Below are 21668 nucleotides of genomic sequence, written 5' to 3'. Positions count from 1 at the left end.
TCACTGCGCCCTCTGACCTGAGATGTCACAGTGCAGCATCTGCGGAAGGGACTGGAGCTACTGCGGAGGCATGGGGAGAGGCAAGTATTGTGCCGGGCCCTGAGCAAGCGGGGAGGTGCAGGTGCTGACACCAGCACCACACCGCTCACGGGTTCCATAGCGCGCCGGGGTGCCCGGCGGTGAGTGGGTTCCCCCGCCTGCTCAGGGCCCCGGCACTTGCCCGGGTGCGCTGGGTGCTGACGCCGGCCCTGATACTTGGGCTACATCGTCGGAAGGGGCAAAATAAATCCGCAAGTAAATAAGGTGCAGGCTGTCTGAAATTGTCCACAACCGAACTCCAAGAAGCAAATTTGTGTGTTTCTGGGAATTGTGGGATATTATCAGTGATTTATCCAGAATTTCACCAGGATAGCCACCCCCCTGACTGATTTTCTTAAGGGCACGAAGACATCGATGGCCAAGTGGTCCACTGAAGCGGAGATGGTATTCCAGGAGTTGAAGCTCGCCCTATGTAAACAGCCAGTCTTAGTAGCGCCTTCCCTAAGGAGTTCGTGATTCAGATTTAAGCCTCCGAGGTCAGTTTGAGAGAGGTGTCCCAGAAAATAGACGAACATCCAGTCCTATTCCTGAGTAGGAAATTTTCCTCCTGTGAAAAGAACTATGCCATTGTTGAGAACGAGTGCTTGGCCATCAAATGGACAATTGAGACCCTAAGATATTATCTGGTAGGCCGAAATTTCAAGCTAGTATCAGATCATGTGCCCCTGGGATGGATGAGGGAAAGGAAGGGGAGGAATGCCTGGGTAAGTAGGTGGTTTATAGCACTCCAGGACTTTAATTTTCATGTAGAGCACAGGCCCGGGAGACTACATGGTAACGCAAATTCCCTGTCCAGACTTCCCTGTTTAGCGAGTGAAGGTGCCAAAACCCCAGGCTTTGGGCAGTGGACGGAGATATGTGACAAAGTCACTGGTAAAGTGATGGAGGGAATGTTTCACAGAGGCTATTAGCTTCCGTGAATTGAAACCATGAAGTTTGCTCCAGCATGTTATTTGCTGAGAGTATAACCCGCCATTTTAAAAGGGAATGTTATTTTATTGTGAAGGGTGGAAGGTCATTCACCATATCTCCACCTCAGGGTGTTGTCTGGGATTTAAATACATGGCCTGCTGAGGCATTCAGTGTTCAGTGTATCTGGAGAGGCTAACTCCAGAGAAAGGAGCTTGTGGTTATACTAACCTAAACCATGTGTGTTTTGTGAACCCTGTGTGGACAGATCCCCACAGGCCTCTGGACTGTGCTATCTGTTTTCTTTTGTTTACCCTTTTTGCCAAGAAAGGCCTGTTTGATTTGATGGACTTTACAGTGGTTTATGCCTGCACTAATAAATCACTGAGAAATTTAAAGCAACACTGTGTTACCTCCGTGTGCAGCTGAGTGAGTCCATCTACCCCTCTTCTGACCTGTTCCGCAGGGTCCCATTTGGACAGTAGATGGCAGTCCTCGCACACAAATGCCGCACAGTGCTGGGGATTCTCTGGAATCCTGAATATTTGGCCCACAAGTGATTATCTAGTCCAGTATTTCCCAAACTTTTTAACTTTGGGACATCCCTGATGAAAAAAAATTACCCCAGAGTACTTCTATACACTGTGTGCAGAATTATTAGTCAAGTTGTATTTTAGAGGATTATTTTTATTATTGATCCACAACTATGTTCTCAATCAACCCAAAAGACTCAGAAATATCCAAGCTTAATATTTTTGGAAGTTGGAGTGGGTTTTTTTTAGATTTGACTATCTTAGGAGGATATCTGTTTGTGCAGGTAACTATTACTGTGCAGAATTATTAGGCAACTTAATAAAAACCAAATATAATGCCATCTCACTTGTTTATTTTCACAAGGTAAACCAATATCAGTGCACAAAATTTAGAAATAAACATTTCTGACATGCAAAAACAAAAAACAAAAAAATTAGTGATCAATATAGCCACCTTTCTTTATGATGACACTCAACAGCCTTCCATCCATAGATTCTGTCAGTTGCTTGATCTGTTTTCGATCAACATAGCGTGCAGCAGCCACCACAGCCTCCCAGACACTGTTCCGAGAGGTGTACTGTTTTCCCTCCCTGTAGAGCTCACATTTTATGATGGACTGAGTCGGAGTGGAGCTCTCTGCCCTTTAATGATCCAGCCTCTGGCCCATCCATCTGGCCCATCAAGAGTCACTCTCATTTCATCAGTCCATAAAACCTTTGAAAAATCAGTCTTAAGGTATTTCTTGGCCCATTCTTGATGTTTTATCTTATGTTTCTTGTTCAAAGGTGGTCGTTTTTCAGCCTTCCTTACCTTGGCCATGTCCCTGAGTATCGCACACCTTGTGCTTTTTGATACTCCAGTAACGTTCCAGCTCTGAAATATGGCAAAACTGGTGGCGAATGGCATCTTGGCAGCTTCACGCTTGATTTTCCTCAATTCATGGGCAGTTATTTTGCGCCTTTTTTGGCCAACACGCTTCTTGCCACCCTGTTGGCTATTTGCTATGAAACGCTTGATTGTTCGGTGATCACGCTTCAAAAGTTTGGAAATTTCAAGACTTCTGCATCCCTCTGCAAGACATCTCACAATTTTGGACTTTTCAGAGCCCGTCAAATCTCTCTTCTGACCCATTTTGCCAAAGGAACGGAAGTTGCCTAATAATTAAGCACACCTTATATAGGGTGTTGATGTCATTAGTCAACACCCCTCCTCATTACAGAGATGCACATCACCAGATTTACTTAATTGGTAGTTGGCTCTCAAGCCTATGCAGCTTGGAGAAGGACAACATGTATAAAAAGTATCATGTGATCAAAATACTCATTTGCCTAATAATTCTGCACAGAGTGTAGATAATTTTTGTACAAGTGACCAAAATACATACACTCAGCACCCTTAATATCATAAAACATATGATGTACCTCCTGTATCACATATATAAAAATACACACAGTACTTAAAGAATATATTAAAAAAAATTATGCACAGTAAAAAATACACACCATGCCCCTTCAGTATATACATATGTATATACACTGAAGGGGTATCCCACTGAATACATATAGAAATAAAATATATAACGTACCCCCGAATACATGCTGTATATATACACATATTTATACAGTTGAAACCAGAAGTCTACATACACTATATAAAAAGACACATATGCATGTTTTTCTCAATATCTGAACTCAGAATAAACCTTTCCCGGCTTAGGTCAATTAGGATTACCATAATTTTTAATATTTGGCAAATGCCAGAATAATGAGAGAGAGAGAGAATGTTTTAAGGCATTTTTATTACTTACTGCAAAGTCAAAAGTTTACATATACTAAGATTACTATGCCTATACTAACAATTCTGGACTGCCCTTATGATGATGTCATGTGTTTGGAAGCTTCAGCAGTGTGGTTCACAGCTGAAACACACTGCTTCTTTATGTAGCATCATGGGAAAGTCTAAAGAAATCAGCCAAGATATCAAGAAAAGAATTGTGGACTTGCACAAGTATGGCTTATCCTTGGGTCCAATGTCAAGACACCTGAAGGTGCCTTGTTCATCTGTATAAACAATTATAAGCAAGTACAAACAAGATGGGAATGTTCCGCCATCATACCACTCAGGAAGGAGACGGGTTCTGTGTCCCAGAGATTAACGTGCTTTGGTCCGACATGTGTATATCAACCCAACGACAAAAGCAAAAGACCTTGTGAAGATGATGGCGGATGCTGGTAAGATTGTGTCAATATCCACAGTGAAACGAGTACTGTATCAACATGGGCTGAAAGGCCACTCTGCCAGGAAGAAGCTATTACTCCAAAAGAAACATAAAAAAAAACAGATTAATGTTTGCAAATGCACACAGAAACAAAGACCTTAATTTTTGGAGACATGTCCTGTGGTCTGATGAAACTAAAATTGAACTTTTTGGGCATAATGAAGCCTAAAAACACCATCCCAACTGTGAAACACGGGTGTAGCAGCATCATGTTGTGGGGTTGTTTTGCTGCAGGAGGGAACGGTGCACTTCACAAAATAGATGGCATCATGAGAAAAGAAGATTATGCGGCAATACTGAAGCAACATCTCAAGATATCAGCAAGGAAGTTAAAGCTAGGGCGTAAATGTGTCTTCCAAATGGACAATGACCTGAAGCATACTGCCAAAATGGTAACAAAGTGGCTTAAGGATAACAAAGTCAATATTTTGGAGTGGCCATCACAAAGCCCTGATCTCAATCCTGTTGAAAATTTATGGGCAAAGCTGAAAAGGCAGGTGCAAGGAAGGCGACCTACAAACCTGGATCAGTTACACTAGTTTTGAAAGGAGGAATGAGCCCAAATTCCGACCAACTATTGTGAGAAGCTTGTGGAAGGATATCCCAAACCTTTGACCCAAGTCATTCAGTTTAAGGGCAATGGTACCAAATACTAATGAAATGTATGTAAACTTTTGACTTTGCAGTAAATAATAAAAATGCTTTTAAACATTCTCTCTCTCTCATTATTCTGGCATTTGGCAAGTATTAAAAATTATGGTAATCCTAACTGACCTAAAACGGGAGAGGTTTATTCTGATTTCATGTCACATATTGAGAAAAACACGCATATGTGTCTTTTTATATAGTGTATGTAAACTTCTGAAACTTCTGGTTTCAACTGTATATATATACATACACACAGCATGATGAAAACAGCACTCCAATCGAAATAAGTAAAAAAGGTGGACTTTATTCACCCAGACACATATATGTTTATAATATAGAAAATTCAGCAAGTCTTGGGTTATTACACTAGTCCTGATTGAAAGACTGCTGGAATAACATGACTTTTAATAAATTTAGTGTATCTTTTCACCCTGCCTGCGCATCAGGGTCAGAAATGTACTCCATTCATGAGCCATAGTACATTTTTGCTATAATTCACGCCAGATTCTGGCATAAATTATTACAAAATCTGTTGAGCTGTGCTATGTCACGCTTTTCCTCTAAACCATGCTCACTTTTCAGAAATTTTTTCATACTAGTTTCTGTGGTGACAAATTCACACTACTTAGCATTACAGTGTGCTGCTTTGTTTGTTAGTTGTATATACAGTGCTGGCCAAAAGTATTGGCACCCCTGCAATTCTGTCAGATAATACTCAGTTTCTTCCTGAAAATGATTGCAATCACAAATTCTTTGGCATTATTCTCTTCATTTAATTTGTCTTCAATGAAAAAAACACAAAAAGAATTGTCCTAAAGCCAAATTGGATATAATTCCACACCAAACCTAAAAAAGGGGGAGGACAAAAGTATTGGCACCCTTTGAAAAATCATGTGATGCTTCTCTAATTCGTGTAATTAACAGCACCTGTTACTTACCTGTGGCACCTAACAGGTGTTGGCAATAACTAAATCACACTTGCAGCCAGTTAACATGGATTAAAGTTGACTCAACCTCTGTGCTGTGTCCTTGTGTGTACCACATTGAGCATGGAGAAAAGAAAGAAGACCAAAGAACTGTCTGAGGACTTGAGAAACCAAATTGTGAGGAAGCATGAGCAATCTCAAGGCTACAAGTCCATCTCCAAAGACCTGAATGTTCCTGTGTCTTCCGTGCGCAGTGTCATCAAGAAGTTTAAAGCCCATGGCACTGTGGCTAACCTCCCTAGATGTGGACGGAAAAGAAAAATTGACGAGAGATTTCAACGCAAGATTGTGCGGATGGTGGATAAAGATCCTCGACTAACTTCCAAACAGGTTCAAGCTGCCCTGCAGTCCGAGGATACAACAGTGTCAAACCGTACTATCCGTCGGCGTCTGAATGAAAAGGGACTGTATGGTAGGATACCCAAGAAGACCCCACTTCTTACCCCGAGACATAAAAAAGCCAGGCTGAAGTTTGCCAAAACTTACCTGAGAAAGCCTAAAACGTTTTGGAAGAATGTTCTCTGGTCAGATGAGACAAAAGTAGAGCTTTTTGGGAAAAAGCATCAACATAGAGTGTACAGGAAAAAAAAAGAGGCATTCAAAGAAAAGAACACGTTCCCTACAGTCAAACATGGTGGAGGTTCCCTGATGTTTTGGGGTTGCTTTGCTGCCTCCGGCACTGGACTGCTTGACCGTGTGCATGGCATTATGAAGTCTGAAGACTACCAACAAATTTTGCAGCATAATGTAGGGCCCAGTATGAGAAAGCTGGGTCTCCCTCAGAGGTCATGGGTCTTCCAGCAGGACAATGACCCAAAACACACTTCCAAAAGCACTATAAAATGGTTTTAGAGAAAGCACTGTAGACTTCTAAGGTGGCCAGCAATGAATCCAGACCTGAATCCCATAGAACACCTGTGGAGAGATCTCAAAATGGCAGTTTGGAGAAGGCACCCTTCAAATATGAGGGACCTGGAGCAGTTTGCCAAAGAAGAATGGTCTACAATTCCAGCAGAGCATTGTAAGAAACTGATTGATGGTTACCGGAAGCGGTTGTTCGCAGTTATTTTGGCTGAAGGTTGTGCAACCAAGTATTAGGCTGAGGGTGCCAATACTTTTGTCTGGCCCTTTTTTGGAGTTTTGTGTGAAATGATCAATGATTTGATTTTTGCTTCATTCTCTTTTGTGTTTTTTCCATGCAAGCAAATTAAATGAAGAGAATAATACCAAAGAATTTGTGATTGCAATCATTTTCAGGAAGAAACTGAGTATTATCTGACAGAATTGCAGGGGTGCCAATACTTTTGGCCAGCACTGTAGAGGTAGCTGCTCCTAGTAAGCACCTGTTCACATCTATTTCTTGTTTTGAAAGTGCCGGCCAGTTTTTTCAAATTCTCCGTTATATATCGTTTACTTACCCCCATATTTTTCCATATTTTTTGAAACATTCCATGTCAAATGTAAAAAGTCCCTAAAAACACAAAAAGTATTTGCTTTATAAATAAGTAGTAAAAAAGTGATAATCTGCAAAATAAGGAAAGAACATTGTTAGCTGTAGATAGAGTAACTAGTTTATGAATTTGGTTATTACAGACAGATGTAGCAAGCCCCCCAAAAACACAAAATCAGAGCGATATAGTTAATATTATTCACCTTGAAATTGGGACATTGCTCTGTCTCTGGTGTGTGATGACATTTCTGCTTCTGTTATACAATCTCATATGCTACTTCTCTAACATTCAAAATTGCTGCTACATGTTCCATTTTCTGCACCGAGCTCTAGAGCATGGGTGCACAACATTTTTTGGCCCACAGCCACATTGTCATACTGAACCAATCCAGGGGCTGCGCTAAAAATTAAAATGGTATTACCTTCTGGGACATTTGTAGCATATCGAAAGTATGTAAAATAAATTCAACTTCCAGAACTCTTACCACCTAAAATCAGCCCTCTAATGCTATGTTCACATTGAGTATTTTTAAAAGAAAATTTAGAAATAGATTCTGCTCCTAAATCCACATCAAAAACCATACTCTTTGAATAAGTTTCCGACTGATTTTAATGGGTAAAGCTCCTTTAGTGTATATTTAACAACTAATATTAATTATAAAACACGTATTATATGGTAACAATTTCTTTAGCATGTCTGACAGTAAAATAAGCAGGAAATCACATAACAGAATAAATTATCAGAATACACTAGAATTCAAGGGCTGGTAGTTTAAAATGATCTATTGAAGGGAAGGGGAACTAGATTGTCATTAACTATACCTGCCAAGGGTCTGTCTTTTAAAGCTTTGGCAATACTCGGTTCCTATCACAACTCGCTGCTCGTTTCCCCCGTCAATCTTTATCCACTTTTGCGATGCCGCTCTGGCGTCTGCTGGTCCCCGTCTGACTATTGTCTTTCCCTCTATCTGTGCCCGGTACCATATGTCTCTGGCACACACATCTGAGAACCATGCCCTGCAACCTGCTCCCGACCTGTCAACCAAAGTCACCTGGGTGATGAACCTTGATTGGCATCTTTCGGGTCTTCAGGGCTTGACCATTGACGTCTGGGCGGATATGTGGCACCTTTCTTCCTGACAGGAGCTCCGGTCGCTGCTGTCGCTCCTCTTGTCTCTCTCCTTGGTGCCAGAATCACCTCAGAACTTGCAAACGTGCTGTTTTTCTCCTCAGCTCGTTTCCCTGACAATACTGTACCCGGGCTCCTGATCAGACCCCTCCCCTTTGCCACATCTCCTCGCTGTTCTGGTACAATGTCTTGTCTCTTTACAAGTGCACACAGTGCTGTTTCTTTCACGTTATTTTGAACATTTCACAGTAAAACCAATATGAAGCTTATTCAAAGAGTATTTGAAGCAATTTTATGTACATTTGCAGTAAAATCCTTTACTAAATCCTCGTAACAAACTGTGTGAATAAGTCCTAAAGAGGAAGAGGTCATGGACATGCCTTTCTACAATAGATCATGGGTTTTTGCTTACTGCCTAAAGATTCAGAACTCCTATAATCTACAGTGGAGCGAGCCACAGACAGGGAAGGCCACCTGTCTAATTCACATACGATTTTCCGGAGTTTCAAATAAGATAAGAGACCTAATTCTCCTGATGTATGAGGCACCCTGAAATGTCTACATAGGGTGCCATTAGTACTTGCTAGTCCCTGCCTGCTCCTCAGCTGCTGCTACTACTCTTCTATGTGTGGCTGCTCAGATACAGTTAGCCTGTCAGTCAAGCATTTTTCTGTCCATATGGTTGGGGGGGGGTCGCACAGAATGACATACCAAGCCGCGAGTGTCTTTTGTGCCACAGGCTGTGCACCCCTGCTGTAGAGGATCCTTCTTTATAGACTTGTGTGTCTGTGTGTTGTGATAAAGTCACTGGTAAAGTACTGGTATGGGGTGGGCCTGGAAGTAACAGCTCCGGAGCTGTTTGTTTCACACGTGCTGGATGTATGGAGATTGCAGGTCTCCTGGAAGAAATGCCTTTGCTAAAGGACTTGGAAACTGGTGGGCTAAGAGGCAGAGCATCCGAAGGGTGACTGGAGACCGAGGTAGGTGAGACATCGATGGTCAAGCACCGAAACTCAGACTTCGCACGTCAAGAACCAAGGCATATGTTACACATACGCCACCTAAGTTCAGATAGGGGCGAGACCGGTTTCAAGAATTCGTTGGCATCCTGGGGGAACCGTTACTCATGGCGACCAAAGGCTGCAGCTTCTCTCAGGCACAGGATATAAATCATTTGATGCAGTGAAAGATGTAAACCTATTTGTTCGTAAGGTTAAATGGAGGAAATACTTTGCTCAGATGAACAAACTCACTTGTTCCGATCTGGGGGTATCAGATGATTTATTGGTTGACATTAGGATTCTTTTTGACTTGGGTTTACCAGACCCTAATTTGGAGGGCAGGGGTCCCTTTACTGATTTACAATTGAAAAATACTAATATGCCGCCACCACAGGTTGATGTTGGCCCCATTGATGTGTTTCTGGACCTGGTCACAGAAGACCTTACCGCCTTGGAAAAGAAAAAAACGAGATATAAATATAATCTGACAAAACTCGAGATTCAGGCTTTATGTAATTTGGAAGGGGATCAGTCAATTACTATTAAGTCCTCCGATAAAGGGGGCAATGTTGTGGTTATGGATTCCAGAAATTATCATCAGATGTGCCTGAATATTTTGTGTGATAAAGACTGTTATAGGGTCTTGAGGGGCAATCCTACTGGTGAATATTTGGATGATTTGAAATTGTTGGCATCTGAGGGCCTGACAAGTGGGATTATCAGTAAGAAAGAATTCGATTTTATCTGCCCTAAATTCCCGATAATGGCCACTTTCTATAGCCTCCCCAAGGTGCATAAGGGGACGAGTCCTTTGAAAGGACGTCCTATAGTGGCAGGGGTGGACAGTCTTACCCAAAATTTGGGTTTTTATCTCGATAAAATCTTGAGACCATTTGTCATTGGCCTTAATTCACACATTAGAGATACTAGTAACCTATTGAGAAAACTGGATGGCATATCTGTGGATCCTGATGTAATGTTGGCTAGTATAGACGTGGAATCCCTGTATTCATCAATTCCCCATGAAAAGGGCCTGGAGGCAGTGGAATACTTTTTGAGTAGCAGAGGATGTCAATTCGCCGACCACAATGAATTTATTAAAAAGTCTATTGAGTTTTGTCTGAACATAAATGTCTTTCTATTTTACAACCAATACTTCCACCAGCTCAGGGGACTGCGATGGGGAGTCCCTGTGCCAAATCGTACGCCAATATTTACCTGGGCTGGTGGGAGGAAACAATTGTGTTTGGGGAACGTACTGTGGAAGGTAGTGAGAGGATATCCCTATGGATACGGTATATTGATGATATCCTAATTTTTTGGAAGGGGGACTCCATACAATTTCATACCTTTGTGAAGGCACTCAACAAAAATAGTCTTAATTTGCGGTTTACATGTGAAGTAGGTATTAATACCTTGCCTTTTCTGGATATCTTGTTATGTAAGAATGAGGATGGTAGTATCTCTACCTCGACATATCGTAAAAAAACAGCTACAAATTCATTACTGAAATGGGAGAGCAATCACCCCTTGCCCTTGAAGAAAGGGATCCCAAAGGGCCAGTATCTGAGGGTTCGTAGAAACTGTTCAGATAATGTGGTTTTTGATCAGCAGGCCTCTGAATTACGGGATAGATTTATTGAAAGCGGGTATCCCAAAAAAGTCCTAGCCAAGGCCTATGAGGAAACTCTGGCGAAGGATCATATGACTCTTCTTTATCCATCTCCACAGGATCAGGGAATAAATGACACATGTAGAGTGATTACTACCTACTCAAATAAGGCACATGAGGTCAGAAAAATTCTCCAGAAGCACTGGAAGATCCTTCAGATGGATGAAGACATAGGGAGCTATGTTAAGTCCACCCAACAGATTACATACCGTAGGGGTAGATCCCTTCGAGATAAGCTTGTACATAGCCATTATGTTGGTGAAGCGGGTACTGAATGGCTTAGATCAACTGGCAAGGGGTGCTTTAAATTTAGTGGATGTGTGGCATGTAAGGTGATCACACAGAGTAAAACTTTTGAGAGTAAAGTGACTGGAGAAATACACTATATTAATTCCTTCATAAATTGCAGATCCAAAGGGATTATTTACAAAGCCACATGTCAATGTAATATCGAATATGTGGGTAAAACGAAAAGAGAACTCAGGAAGCATATAGGTGAACATTTGCGTGATATTGCTAATAAAAAGGACACACCCCTAGCTAAACATGTTAACACCATGCATGAGGGCAAAGTTGATTCGGTTAGGTTTATAGGTATTGATAAGGTCAAGTTTCCACAGATAGGTGGGAATTGGGATAAGGCTCTACTTCAAAGAGAGGCCAAATGGATACACTGGCACCTAGTGGACTTAATGAACAAATCTCGTATAAATGTTTCCTATAGGTCGAGGGACTATCTAGGGAAAGGAGTGTAGGGACAGCCGTCGTTGAGTGGGGGCGCCACTGAGCAGGTCTAGGGTGCCAACCTTCGCTGTCAGGTAGGAATTGGGGCGTAGGGCCAGTGTAGAAAAGATTTTGTGTGCCATGCAGTATCCTTTTGGCCTCTTTTATGGGGCTTCCTTTTTCGCAAAGGTTTCCTTCATTCAATTTTAGAAATATACCATTTATTTGCCTACCCTATGGTGTGTGTTGTTCTCTCTACCCCGTACTTCAGATGCTGACCCTTGGTTTAGCCTTTTGGGCAATGTTCTAAATGGTTTGTTGTGGACAAATATGTGTTGGTCTTAGCCTCCTATTCATGCCTGCTTAGCTGTCTGGTGAAGATAGCCCTATGGTGGGAGGCCATGCTTAACCCTTAAGGGGTGGGACGATGGATGCTTCCTTTTTTTTTTTTAAAAGTTGATTTGTTATAAAAATTTTGTCCCATTATCTGATATGTTGCTGCGTGATTAGAGTGGCGAATATATCTGAAAATGAAGGTGAGGAGGTGTATTATACCTCCCAGTTTTTTTGACTGGGGTAGTGGATTACTTTGTTCCTTCCTCCCTCCCCAACCACCGCTCTGTGGAGTCCAGTTTAGGATCGGCGGTTTTGGTCTTATTGAAGCGCTAGTGTAAGTGCCTGAGATACACCTCATTGATGCATACATGCGTTCCAGTAACCGGAAACAGGGAGGACGTCACCGGATGTGACGTCGGCGGGATCCCGTATGCGTTCCACCTGATGGTTTGCGTTCCAGAAACCGGATATACCAGGACACGTGACCGGAAGTGACATAACGGCGTGTTGTTCAGCGCGGCAGTTTAAAGGAGACACGGTGTAGGAGGTGACAGGTGGAACCCTGGGTCTTTTGAGAGGAGGATAAGGGCTGCTTGTAATGATGGAAACCCTCAGCCCCTTTTTCAGTCTCCCCTGATGAATCTATTTTAGGAGGAGCAGGATATCTCCAATATGTTTTGGTCATGAATAATAGGATGACATTACACCAGGATGAATCAAGCCATGATGCACTTTAGGATTGGGTGAGATTGTTTCATTTTGCTTGGCATAACAACAACCCGAAGGATTCTTTCAGTGAGGCTTTGTTGATTTTCCCTGACATAGTCCACGGTACCTTTTTGAATAGAGGTCATGTGGGATTTTACTGTATAGTCCATGGTATCTTTTTTGTTAAAGGGCATGTGGGATTTAATTGTATGCCTAATTTTTTGAGCGCATACATGGTATCTCTATATGATTGTTATTAAAAATGCTAACCAATACTAGTAAGGGTAATATTTAACTATATGATCCTCAGTGCTCTGGATGAATTGAGGCTAACTTTTTTAACCACTTCGCACCAGAGCCTGTTTTTGCCTTCGTGACCGGGCCAATTTTTTCAATTCTGACCACTGTCACTTTATGAAGTAATTACTCTGGAATGCTTCAACGGATTCCCCTGATTCTGAGAATGTTTTTTCGGGACATATTGTACTTCACGATAGTGGTAAAATTTCTTCGATATCACTTGCGTTTATTTGTGAAAAAATCAGAAATTTGATGAAAATTTTGAAAATTTTGCAATTTTCAAATTTTGAATTTTCATGCCCTTAAATCAGAGAGATATGTCACACAAAATAGTTAATAAATAACATTTCCCACATGTCTACTTTACATCAGCACAATTTTGGAACCAAAATTTTTTTTTGTTAAGGAGCTATAAGGGTTAAAAGTTGACCAGCGATTTCTCATTTTTCCAACAAAATTTACAAAAACATTTTTTTAGGGACCCTATCATATTTGAAGTCACTTTGAGGGGTCTTTATGACAGAAAATACCCAAAAGTGACACCATTCTAAAAACTGCACCCCTCAAGGTGCTCAAAACCACATTCAAGAACTTTATTAACCCTTCAGGTGCTTCACAGGAATTTTTGAAATGTGGAAGAAAAAAATTAACATTTAACTTTTTTCACAAAAATGTTACTTTAGACCCAATTTTTTTTATTTTCACAGGGGTAACAGGAAAAAAAGGACCCCAAAATTTTTTGTGCAATTTCTCTTGAGCGCGCTGATACCCCATATGTGAGGGAAAACCACTGTTTGGGCGCACAGCAGGGCTCGGAAGGGAAGGAGCGCCATTAGACTTTTTGAATGTAAAATTTGTCTGAATAATTAGCAGACGCCATGTTGCGTTTGGAGAGCCCCTGATGTTCCTAAACAGTGGAAACCTCCCACAAGTGACACCATTTTGGAAACTAGACCCCTTAGGGAACATATCTAGATGTGTGGTGAGCACCTTGAACCTCAAGGTGCTTCACAGAAGTTTATAATATTGAGCTGTAAAAATAAAATTTTCACATTTTTCCCACAAAAACGTTTTTCATCCCTTAATTTTGCATTATCATAAGGGTAATAGGATAAATTGCACCATGAGATTTGTTGTGCAGTTTCTCCTGAACACGCTGATACCCCATATGTGGAGGCAAACCACTGTTTGAGCGCACGGCAGGGTTTGGAAGGGAAGGAGCGCCATTTGACTTTTTGAATGTAAAATTTGTTTGAATAATTAGCGGACGCCATGTTGCATTTGGGAAGCCCCTGATGTGCCTAAACAGTGGAAACCCCCACAAGTGACACCATTTTGGAAACTAGACCCCTTAGGGAACTTATCTAGATGTGTGGTGAGCACCTTGAACCCCAAGGTGCTTCACAGAAGTTTATAATAATCAGCTGTAAAAATAAAATTTTCACATTTTTCCCACAAAAACGTTTTTCATCCCGTAATTTTGCATTATCATAAGGGTAATAGGATAAATTGCACCATGAAATTTGTTGCACAATTTCTCCTGAGTACGCTGATACCCCATATGTGGGGGAAAACCACTGCTTTGGTGTACGGCAGGGTTCGGAAAAGAAAGGAGCGCTATGTTGGCTGGGATAGGTTGCAGACACCTTGTCACATTTGAAGAGTCGCTGACATGCCAAAACAGCAGAGACCCCCACAAGTGACCCCATTTTGTAAACTACACCTCTCAAGGAATTCATCTAGGGAAGTAGTGAGTATTTTTTAATTTTTAAATTTATACCATTGGGCAGTGTATAAACGTAATTATAATGGTATAAACATAATTGTATTTTTACCACAAAAAAATGTTTTACCCTCAGATTTTACATTTTCACACAGGGCAATGGGTAAAAATGGTGCCGAAATGTGTCACACAATTTCTTCTAAAAGTGGCAATACCCCATATGTGGCTGTATCGTACCACTCAGCCATACGGCGAGATCTGGGGGGGACGGAGCACTATTTGACAATTGGAGAACAAATTATTGTAGAATAGGCATTTGGATTTGGGAGCACAAAATTTTCTGAATTTCTTTTGGGGGGGCAAGGGCCATTTTGCTTTTCCAGAGCCTTTCTGCTACCAGTAACTTGGAAGTCCCTTATATTTTTAACAGATGACGGACCTGAGTGGGGACTAGCTTTTTTTGAGGACTGAGTTGAAGCTTTTATTGGGAACATTTTACGTAACATTTATCCGGCGCTCTAGGCTGAGCACTTACATCGGGGTTTCCATCTAAATTTCCAAGTGATGTAATTCAGATGAAACCCCTGCGGGATCCATTCACTGTAATGAGGCAGCAGAGTTTCTCTGGACTCCGTCTGGCCTCTGTTTAGTGGTGTCCTTTTCTTCAGAAGTGCACAAAACTGTGGCCAACCGCGCTTTTATGCACGCCTAAAACAAATGACACTGTGGGATCACAGGCCAGACGGCATCCACAGTGGCCTATATCTGCCTCATTACAGGGAATCTTCCGTCATGGGTTCCGGCTGAATCACATATTTCAGAGATTTTCACGGAAACTCTGGCGTAAGTGCTCAGCGCAGGATAAATGTATGCTGAGCCATACTGCGATCTTTGGGAGACATAATAAACAAATCAGTAGCAGGTGAAGAATTGGTTTTATTTATTTTTTTACGCCATTCCTAGTGTGATATAACTGATTAGATTACTTTATTCTTCGGGTCGGTGCGATTACAGAGATACCAGATTTATATCGGGTTTTTATGACTGACAGCTGTCACACACTAAGACGCTTTTTTTTTGCAAAATCTAGTTTTTGCATCGCTATATTTTGAGAGCTATAATTTTTCCATATTTCAGCCGACAGAGTCATGTGATGGCTTGTTTTTTGCGGGACGAGTTGACATTTTTATTGGTACCATTTTTGGGTACGGGACATTTTTTGATCGCTTTCTATTCCGTTTTTTGGGAGGTAAAATTAACAAAAACCAACAATTCAGGAATTGTTTTTTGAGGTTTTTTTTTATGCCGTTCTGCGTGTGGTAAAAGTGATCAAGCAGTGTTATTCTTCAGGTCAGTACGTTTACAGCGATACTACACTTACTGTATATTTTTTTTATGTTTTGGCGCTTTTACACAATAAAACAATTTTATAGAAAAAATATTTTTTTTGCATTGCTTTATTCTGAGAGCTATAACTTTTTTATTTTTCGGCTGATGGAGCTGTATGGCGGCTTTTTTTTGCGGAAAAAGATGAAGTTTTCAGCGGTACCATTTTTATTTCCATTTTGCTTTTTGATCGCATTTTTTTCCACTTTTTGTTTGGCGATATGAGGAAAAAGCATAGTTTTTGCTCCGTTTTTTATTTATTTTTATTACAGTGTGCACAGAAGGAGTTAATTAGTGTGACAGTTTTATAGCTCGGGTTGTTTCGGACGCGGCAATACCAAATATGTGTACTTTTTTTATTTTTGCATAAATATACGGATTTATCGGTTTAATATTTTATTTATTTATTTTCATTTATTTTGTATTTTTTTTTAACAGTTTCAAAACATTTTTTTTACTTTTTTTTACATTTTTACTTAGTCCCTGTATGGGACATTAATTTTTATTTTTCTGATCCCTGATCTCATGTAATGTAATAGACATATATTACATTACATGAGATCTTCACTGACTTTCACAGTCAGAGTCTCTTGCCAGGCTTCAGCTGCAGGCTGCAGGCTGAGCCTGGCAGGACAACATATATGGCAGAGCTGGAGGCGGTCATGTGACCTCCAGCTGCCATAGCAACCCAAGGTCCTGGAAGCTATCAGGGGTCGTCAGAGAGGTAAGTGGACGACCCCCTCTCCTCCAGCTGTCTTCTATATGCCGCAATCACTATAGATCGCGGCATATAGAAGACAGCAAAGGGTTAACATCACTGGGACCTGATCCAATCAGGTCCCGATGATGTTCCCTGTCAGAGCTATCGCCCTGCACCGCTCCTGCAGCGCTTGCAGGACCCCCCACCGTTTTTAAACGTCCGCGCTGCACAGAGCCCAGGCAGCGCGGACGTTTACAGTGGGCGGTCGGGAAGCGGTTAAACCCTACATACTTGGTATTTGGCATTTTGAGGTGTGGTTTGCATGTATACACAATTATAAGCTATTGATGGTAATTCAGAAGACCCAGGGTTCATTATATTGGCCCATTAGGGGTTTTTTACCTAAAGAAAAGTTTAATATATATCTAATAAATGTTATATTTTAACTATCTTGCTTAAAATTCAATTACTGACCAGACACATTTGACAAGAGTCCTCAGAAACGGTAGAGCAGTAACATTTAATCAGGCATGGCCAGTACAATTTAAGTGTCTCTTTGAGCAACAGGCTCCAGTAACAACAGTACAATCTTCTTCGCAGCACATTAGTACACAGTCTATCCAGTAGCACAGTAAAGCACAGTTTTAATGCATACACAACCACAGGCTTTTCCTTCACAAAGACTCAATAGTACACAGCATTCATACAAAAAATAAACCAAAATGGATTTTCCTGGGGAATATGTTAAGGAACATCCTTTCCAGGGTAATGAATTGTATATAAGGCAAAATAAATAACCAAAAACAAAAATGCTCCACTGTACCTTGGGCTATGTTTACACGTAGAGTTTTTGATGCACTTTTGCATTGCTTTCAACCGTGACAAATGCATTCACCGGGAAATGTCATTTTAACATTTTACAACCTTATTTGGCCATGTCGTGTGTGAGACATGATCAGACACATCCTGTTTCTTTTATGAAGGAGGGACTCTGAAAGTCACAAAGCCTATTTTTATAGGGCCATCAGGCGGCCTTTACTATTCTTAAAGGGCCAGCAGTCGGCCCTCACTATTCTTAGAGAGCCATCAGCTGGCTAGGCTTTGTTGTTCCCATTACTAAAGAATGGGTCTCCTATACTGTTATTGCGTATGCAGTGAGTGGCAGGGCTGCCCAAAATTTGGACGCACCCCAATACGCCTTTGAAAATTTGGACGCACCCCAATACTCCTTTGAAGAGACTTAGAGGAGGGCTTCCTAGAAGCAATGTTCCCCTTATTAGGAAGTGGGTCTCCCATTGTGTTTGCCTATGCAGTGAATGCAAGGGTTGCCAAAAATTTGGAGGCACTCCAATGCCCCTTGGAAGAGACGTGGTGGTCAGAGGGCCTCCTGAAAACAATGTTCCCATTATTAGGAAGTGGGTTTCCCATTGTGTTTGCCTATGCAGTGAATGCAAGGGTTGCCAAAAATTTGGAGGCACTCCAATGCCCCCTGGAAGAGACGTAGAGGGCCTCATGAAAAAATGTTCCCATTATTAGGAAGTGGGTCTTCCATAGTGTTGGCCTATGCAGTGAATGCGAGGTTTGCCAAAAATTTGTAGGCACTCCAATGCCCCTTGGAAGAGACGTGGAGGTCAGAGGGCCTCCTGAAAACAATGTTCCCACTGTTAGGAAGTGGGTTTCCCATTGTGTTTGCCTATGCAGTGAATGCAAGGGTTGCCAAAAATTTGGAGGCACTCCAATGCCCCTTAGAAGAGACGTGGAGGTCAGAGGGCCTCATGAAAAATGTTCCAATTATTATGAAGTGGGTCTCCCATAGTGTTGGCCTATGCAGTGTGTAACATTCCTGGCGGCATGCTGGCATGGCTTACCATCTCCCACCATGCAAGACCACCAACTTACCTATCAGTCCAGGCTGTGCACTGTACTCCTCTGCTTGCTGTGTGCATGTCTCTTGTCTGCTGGCTTAGGGCGGCGGCGCTGTTACTTCCTGATTCTTAAAGCTACAGTGTGCGCAGTCCTAATGCGTCCCCAGCCTATTGCTGTGAGACACTGGATACTTAAACCTCCCCCACCCTGTGGGAGGTGCCTGAGCAAAGCTTTCTTTCAGTGTGTTCTGTGCAACTGAGTTGCCAGGTTCTGTCCTGTATCTGTTAGAACCCTCCTGTTTGTTTTTTCCAACTTGGTTTTGCGGTCACGTGACCATCTGCCTTTATATTCCAGCTCCGCCCTTCTGGCTGTGCTGGACTTCAGTGTTTGTCTGTTTCTCTAGCGAGGTGCTTCTGTGCCTTTCTCTGTCAGTTCGCTTGGTCCTTCTGGGACCTCTAGTACTTTTTTGTCAGTTTGTCTTTTTGTGTTCTGCAACTACTTTTCTGTTTAGGAGGCGTCCCATTTTTGTCTCAGTCCTTAGTTCTTTTAGGGACCCCTCCCGTTATGCTATAGGTCTTCGTTCAGACTAGCCGAGGACTAAGGCGGGTCTGTTCACTAGGAACAGGCAGCCCGCTACATCATAGGGATTCAGCTTAGTCTTACTCTAGGGACAGCTTTCCCCTATCTTTCCTTAGTTCATGTTGCAGATCATAACAGTAAGTCCAGCCCAAAAAACTTAAAGGAAAGAAATTCGGGGATCAGTATGGTTTCCATCCACGATTTGGCTCAACGCCTGCAGGGATTTTCTCTGGAGGTGGCCGAGCTTCAGCAACACGTGAGTAGCTGTTCCGGAGCGCATTTTGTCGAACCCATGGTAGGACTGCCTGATGTTTTGTATGGTAAACAGCAAGATTTTTTTTCCTTTAAAAATGCTTGTTTGTTATATTTTTGTTTGAGACCAAGGTCCTCTGGGAATAAATCACAGCACATTGGTTTTATTATGTCACTTTTGCGCAATGAACCACAGGGGTGGGCCTTTTCTCTCCAAGCTAATGATCTGATCCGTGTTTAAGGTCTGTTGAAGAATTTTTTTCTGCTATGGGGCTGTTATATGACGATCCTGATCGAATCTCATCTGCTGAGGCAGAACTCAGGCATTTGAATCAGGTGTTAGGTGATGTTGAAAATTATTGCACACATTTCAGGAGATGGGCCTCAGAAGTTAAATGGAATGATCCTGCTCTGAAATGTTTATTTCTTGCTGGTCTGAGTGAAAAGGTTAAGGATCTTCTAATAACATTCCTGTAGCGTCGGCGTCCGTGCCTCCTGCAAGGCAGGGACGCCGTTCCCCTCACCTCTCCGCTCCATGCCTCTGCTGGCAGCGCACACTCCTTCCCGGCCACTGTGCTTATTGCGCGCGCGCGCTCCCCCTCTCTTAAAGGGGCCGCGCGCGCCGTCCTAAGGAGTCCCTGGCCAATGGCCGGAGGATCTCTCCATATATAAGGCACCTCCTCCAAAATGGAGGTGCCCGAGCAATGTTGTAGCATAGTTCATCACTCTGCTTCAGCCCTCAGGTCCCGTTACCAGTTACCTGCCAGTTACCTGCCAATTTCCTGTCTGATACCTGCCTGACTCGTCTCTATCTGCTGTTATTCCTGCGGTCCGACAGTCTGTCTACCAGCCCTGCCAGTCTGTCTATGAATCCGTCTGCCCGCTCACCTGCTACCTGCCTGCTAGCCTACCTGGAGGCTCTGCCATCACGTGCTGTGACCACCTGCCTGTCCAGAGACTCTTACCCGCTCACCTGGGAGTGCTCACCTGCTACCTGCCTGCTAGCCTACCTGGAGGCTCTGCCGTCACGTGCTGTGACCACCTGCCTGTCCAGAGACTCTTACCCGCTCACCTGGGAGCGCTTACCTGCTACCTGCCTGCTAGCCTACCTGGAGGCTCAGCCGTCACTTGCCGTGACCACCTGCCTGTCCGGGGACTCTCGCTCGCTCACCTGGGAGCGTCCATCTGCTACCTGCCTGCTAGCCTACCTGGGGGCTCAGCCGTCACTTGCTGTGACCACCTGCCTGTCCAGTGACTCTCGCCCGCTCACCTGGGAGCGTCCACCTGCTACCTGCCTGCTAGCCTACCTGGAGGCTCAGCCGTCACTTGCCGTGACCACCCGCCTGTCAAGAGACTGTCCCCGTCACTTGCCGTGACCTCCTGCCCTCTTACCCAGAGACTGTCCCCGTCACTTGCCGTGACCTCCTGCCCTCTTACCCAGAGACTGTCCCTGTCACTTGACGTGACCTCCTGCCCTCTTACCCAGAGACTGTCCCCGTCGCTAGCCGTGACTGCCAGCCCGCCTTCCCTGGGAGCCACCCGCTTCCTTACAAGGACTGCCCCTTTGTATAGTTGCTCAGAGGTTCCACCTCCCAGACCCGTTAAAGTTTGCTCGGGCCATGGAACCCGGTGGCACCCAAGCTCCCTCGCTCTCGGACCTATGTCATGAACTGTCCCGTCAGAGGTCCCAACAGGAGACCATCCTGAGTCACCTGCGGAATGTCAACTCTCGCCTGGACACTCTGACTGCTCCGCCAGCAACCACCGCTAGTGTCATGACTCTCAACCCGGCAGTGCCGCTGCCCACCAATACCATGGCATCCTGCCCCGGACCCCGGCTTTCTGCACCTCCTCGCTTCGGAGGCGACCCCGCTCAAGCTCGGGGCTTCATAAACCAGTGCACCCTGCACTTTGAACTCCTGTCCCACCAGTTTATCTCCGACCGGGCCAAAGTAGCCTTCATCATGTCCCATCTCACGGGGGAGGCACTGGCTTGGCTAAATCCTCTATGGGAGAGAGGAGACCCCCTGGTGTCCAACCTGCCAGCCTTTCTCACGGCTTTCCGGAAAGTCTTCGACGAACCCGGACGGAAGACCTAATCCGCATCATCTCTGCTACGCCTCCATCAAGGAGATCTCACCGTGGGCCGTACCCTTGCTTCAGAGCTGGCCTGGGATAACGACGCCCTGGTGTCTGTCTTTTGGGAGGGTCTGTCCGGCCATATTAAAGATGAACTCGCCGGTCGGGACATTCCTACCACTCTCGACGACTTAATAACTCTTGCCACCCGGATTGACATCCGGTTCCAGGAGCGCGCCAAAGAGGTCACCCGTGAGAGGAGGTTTCCATGTCTAGCCCCTACCTTTCAGAAACCCGTCTCTTCTCCCGC

The 21668-nt window shown here is 43.4% G+C and overlaps 1 protein-coding gene across 3 annotated transcripts in view; it reads right to left on the bottom strand.

The window, feature by feature from the left end:
- LOC141156770 (cytochrome P450 3A8-like) overlaps positions 1 to 21668 on the bottom strand; it is a 492460-nt gene that overhangs the window by 160931 nt on the left and 309861 nt on the right. For all 3 annotated transcript variants that reach the window (XM_073643164.1, XM_073643156.1, XM_073643149.1), the window contains one exon: positions 6873 to 6925. In XM_073643164.1, coding sequence (XP_073499265.1) covers positions 6873 to 6925 — 53 coding nt within the window. The remainder of the gene's footprint in view (positions 1 to 6872; positions 6926 to 21668) is intronic.

This window comes from Phyllobates terribilis, unplaced genomic scaffold, assembly GCF_046119375.1.
Source record: "Phyllobates terribilis strain yellow unplaced genomic scaffold, ASM4611937v1 Scaffold_1__5_contigs__length_1240528914, whole genome shotgun sequence".
Taxonomy (NCBI): Eukaryota; Metazoa; Chordata; class Amphibia; order Anura; family Dendrobatidae; genus Phyllobates; species Phyllobates terribilis.
The sequence above is the reverse complement of the archived record's forward strand: the minus strand, read 5'-3'. Positions and strand labels throughout refer to the sequence as shown.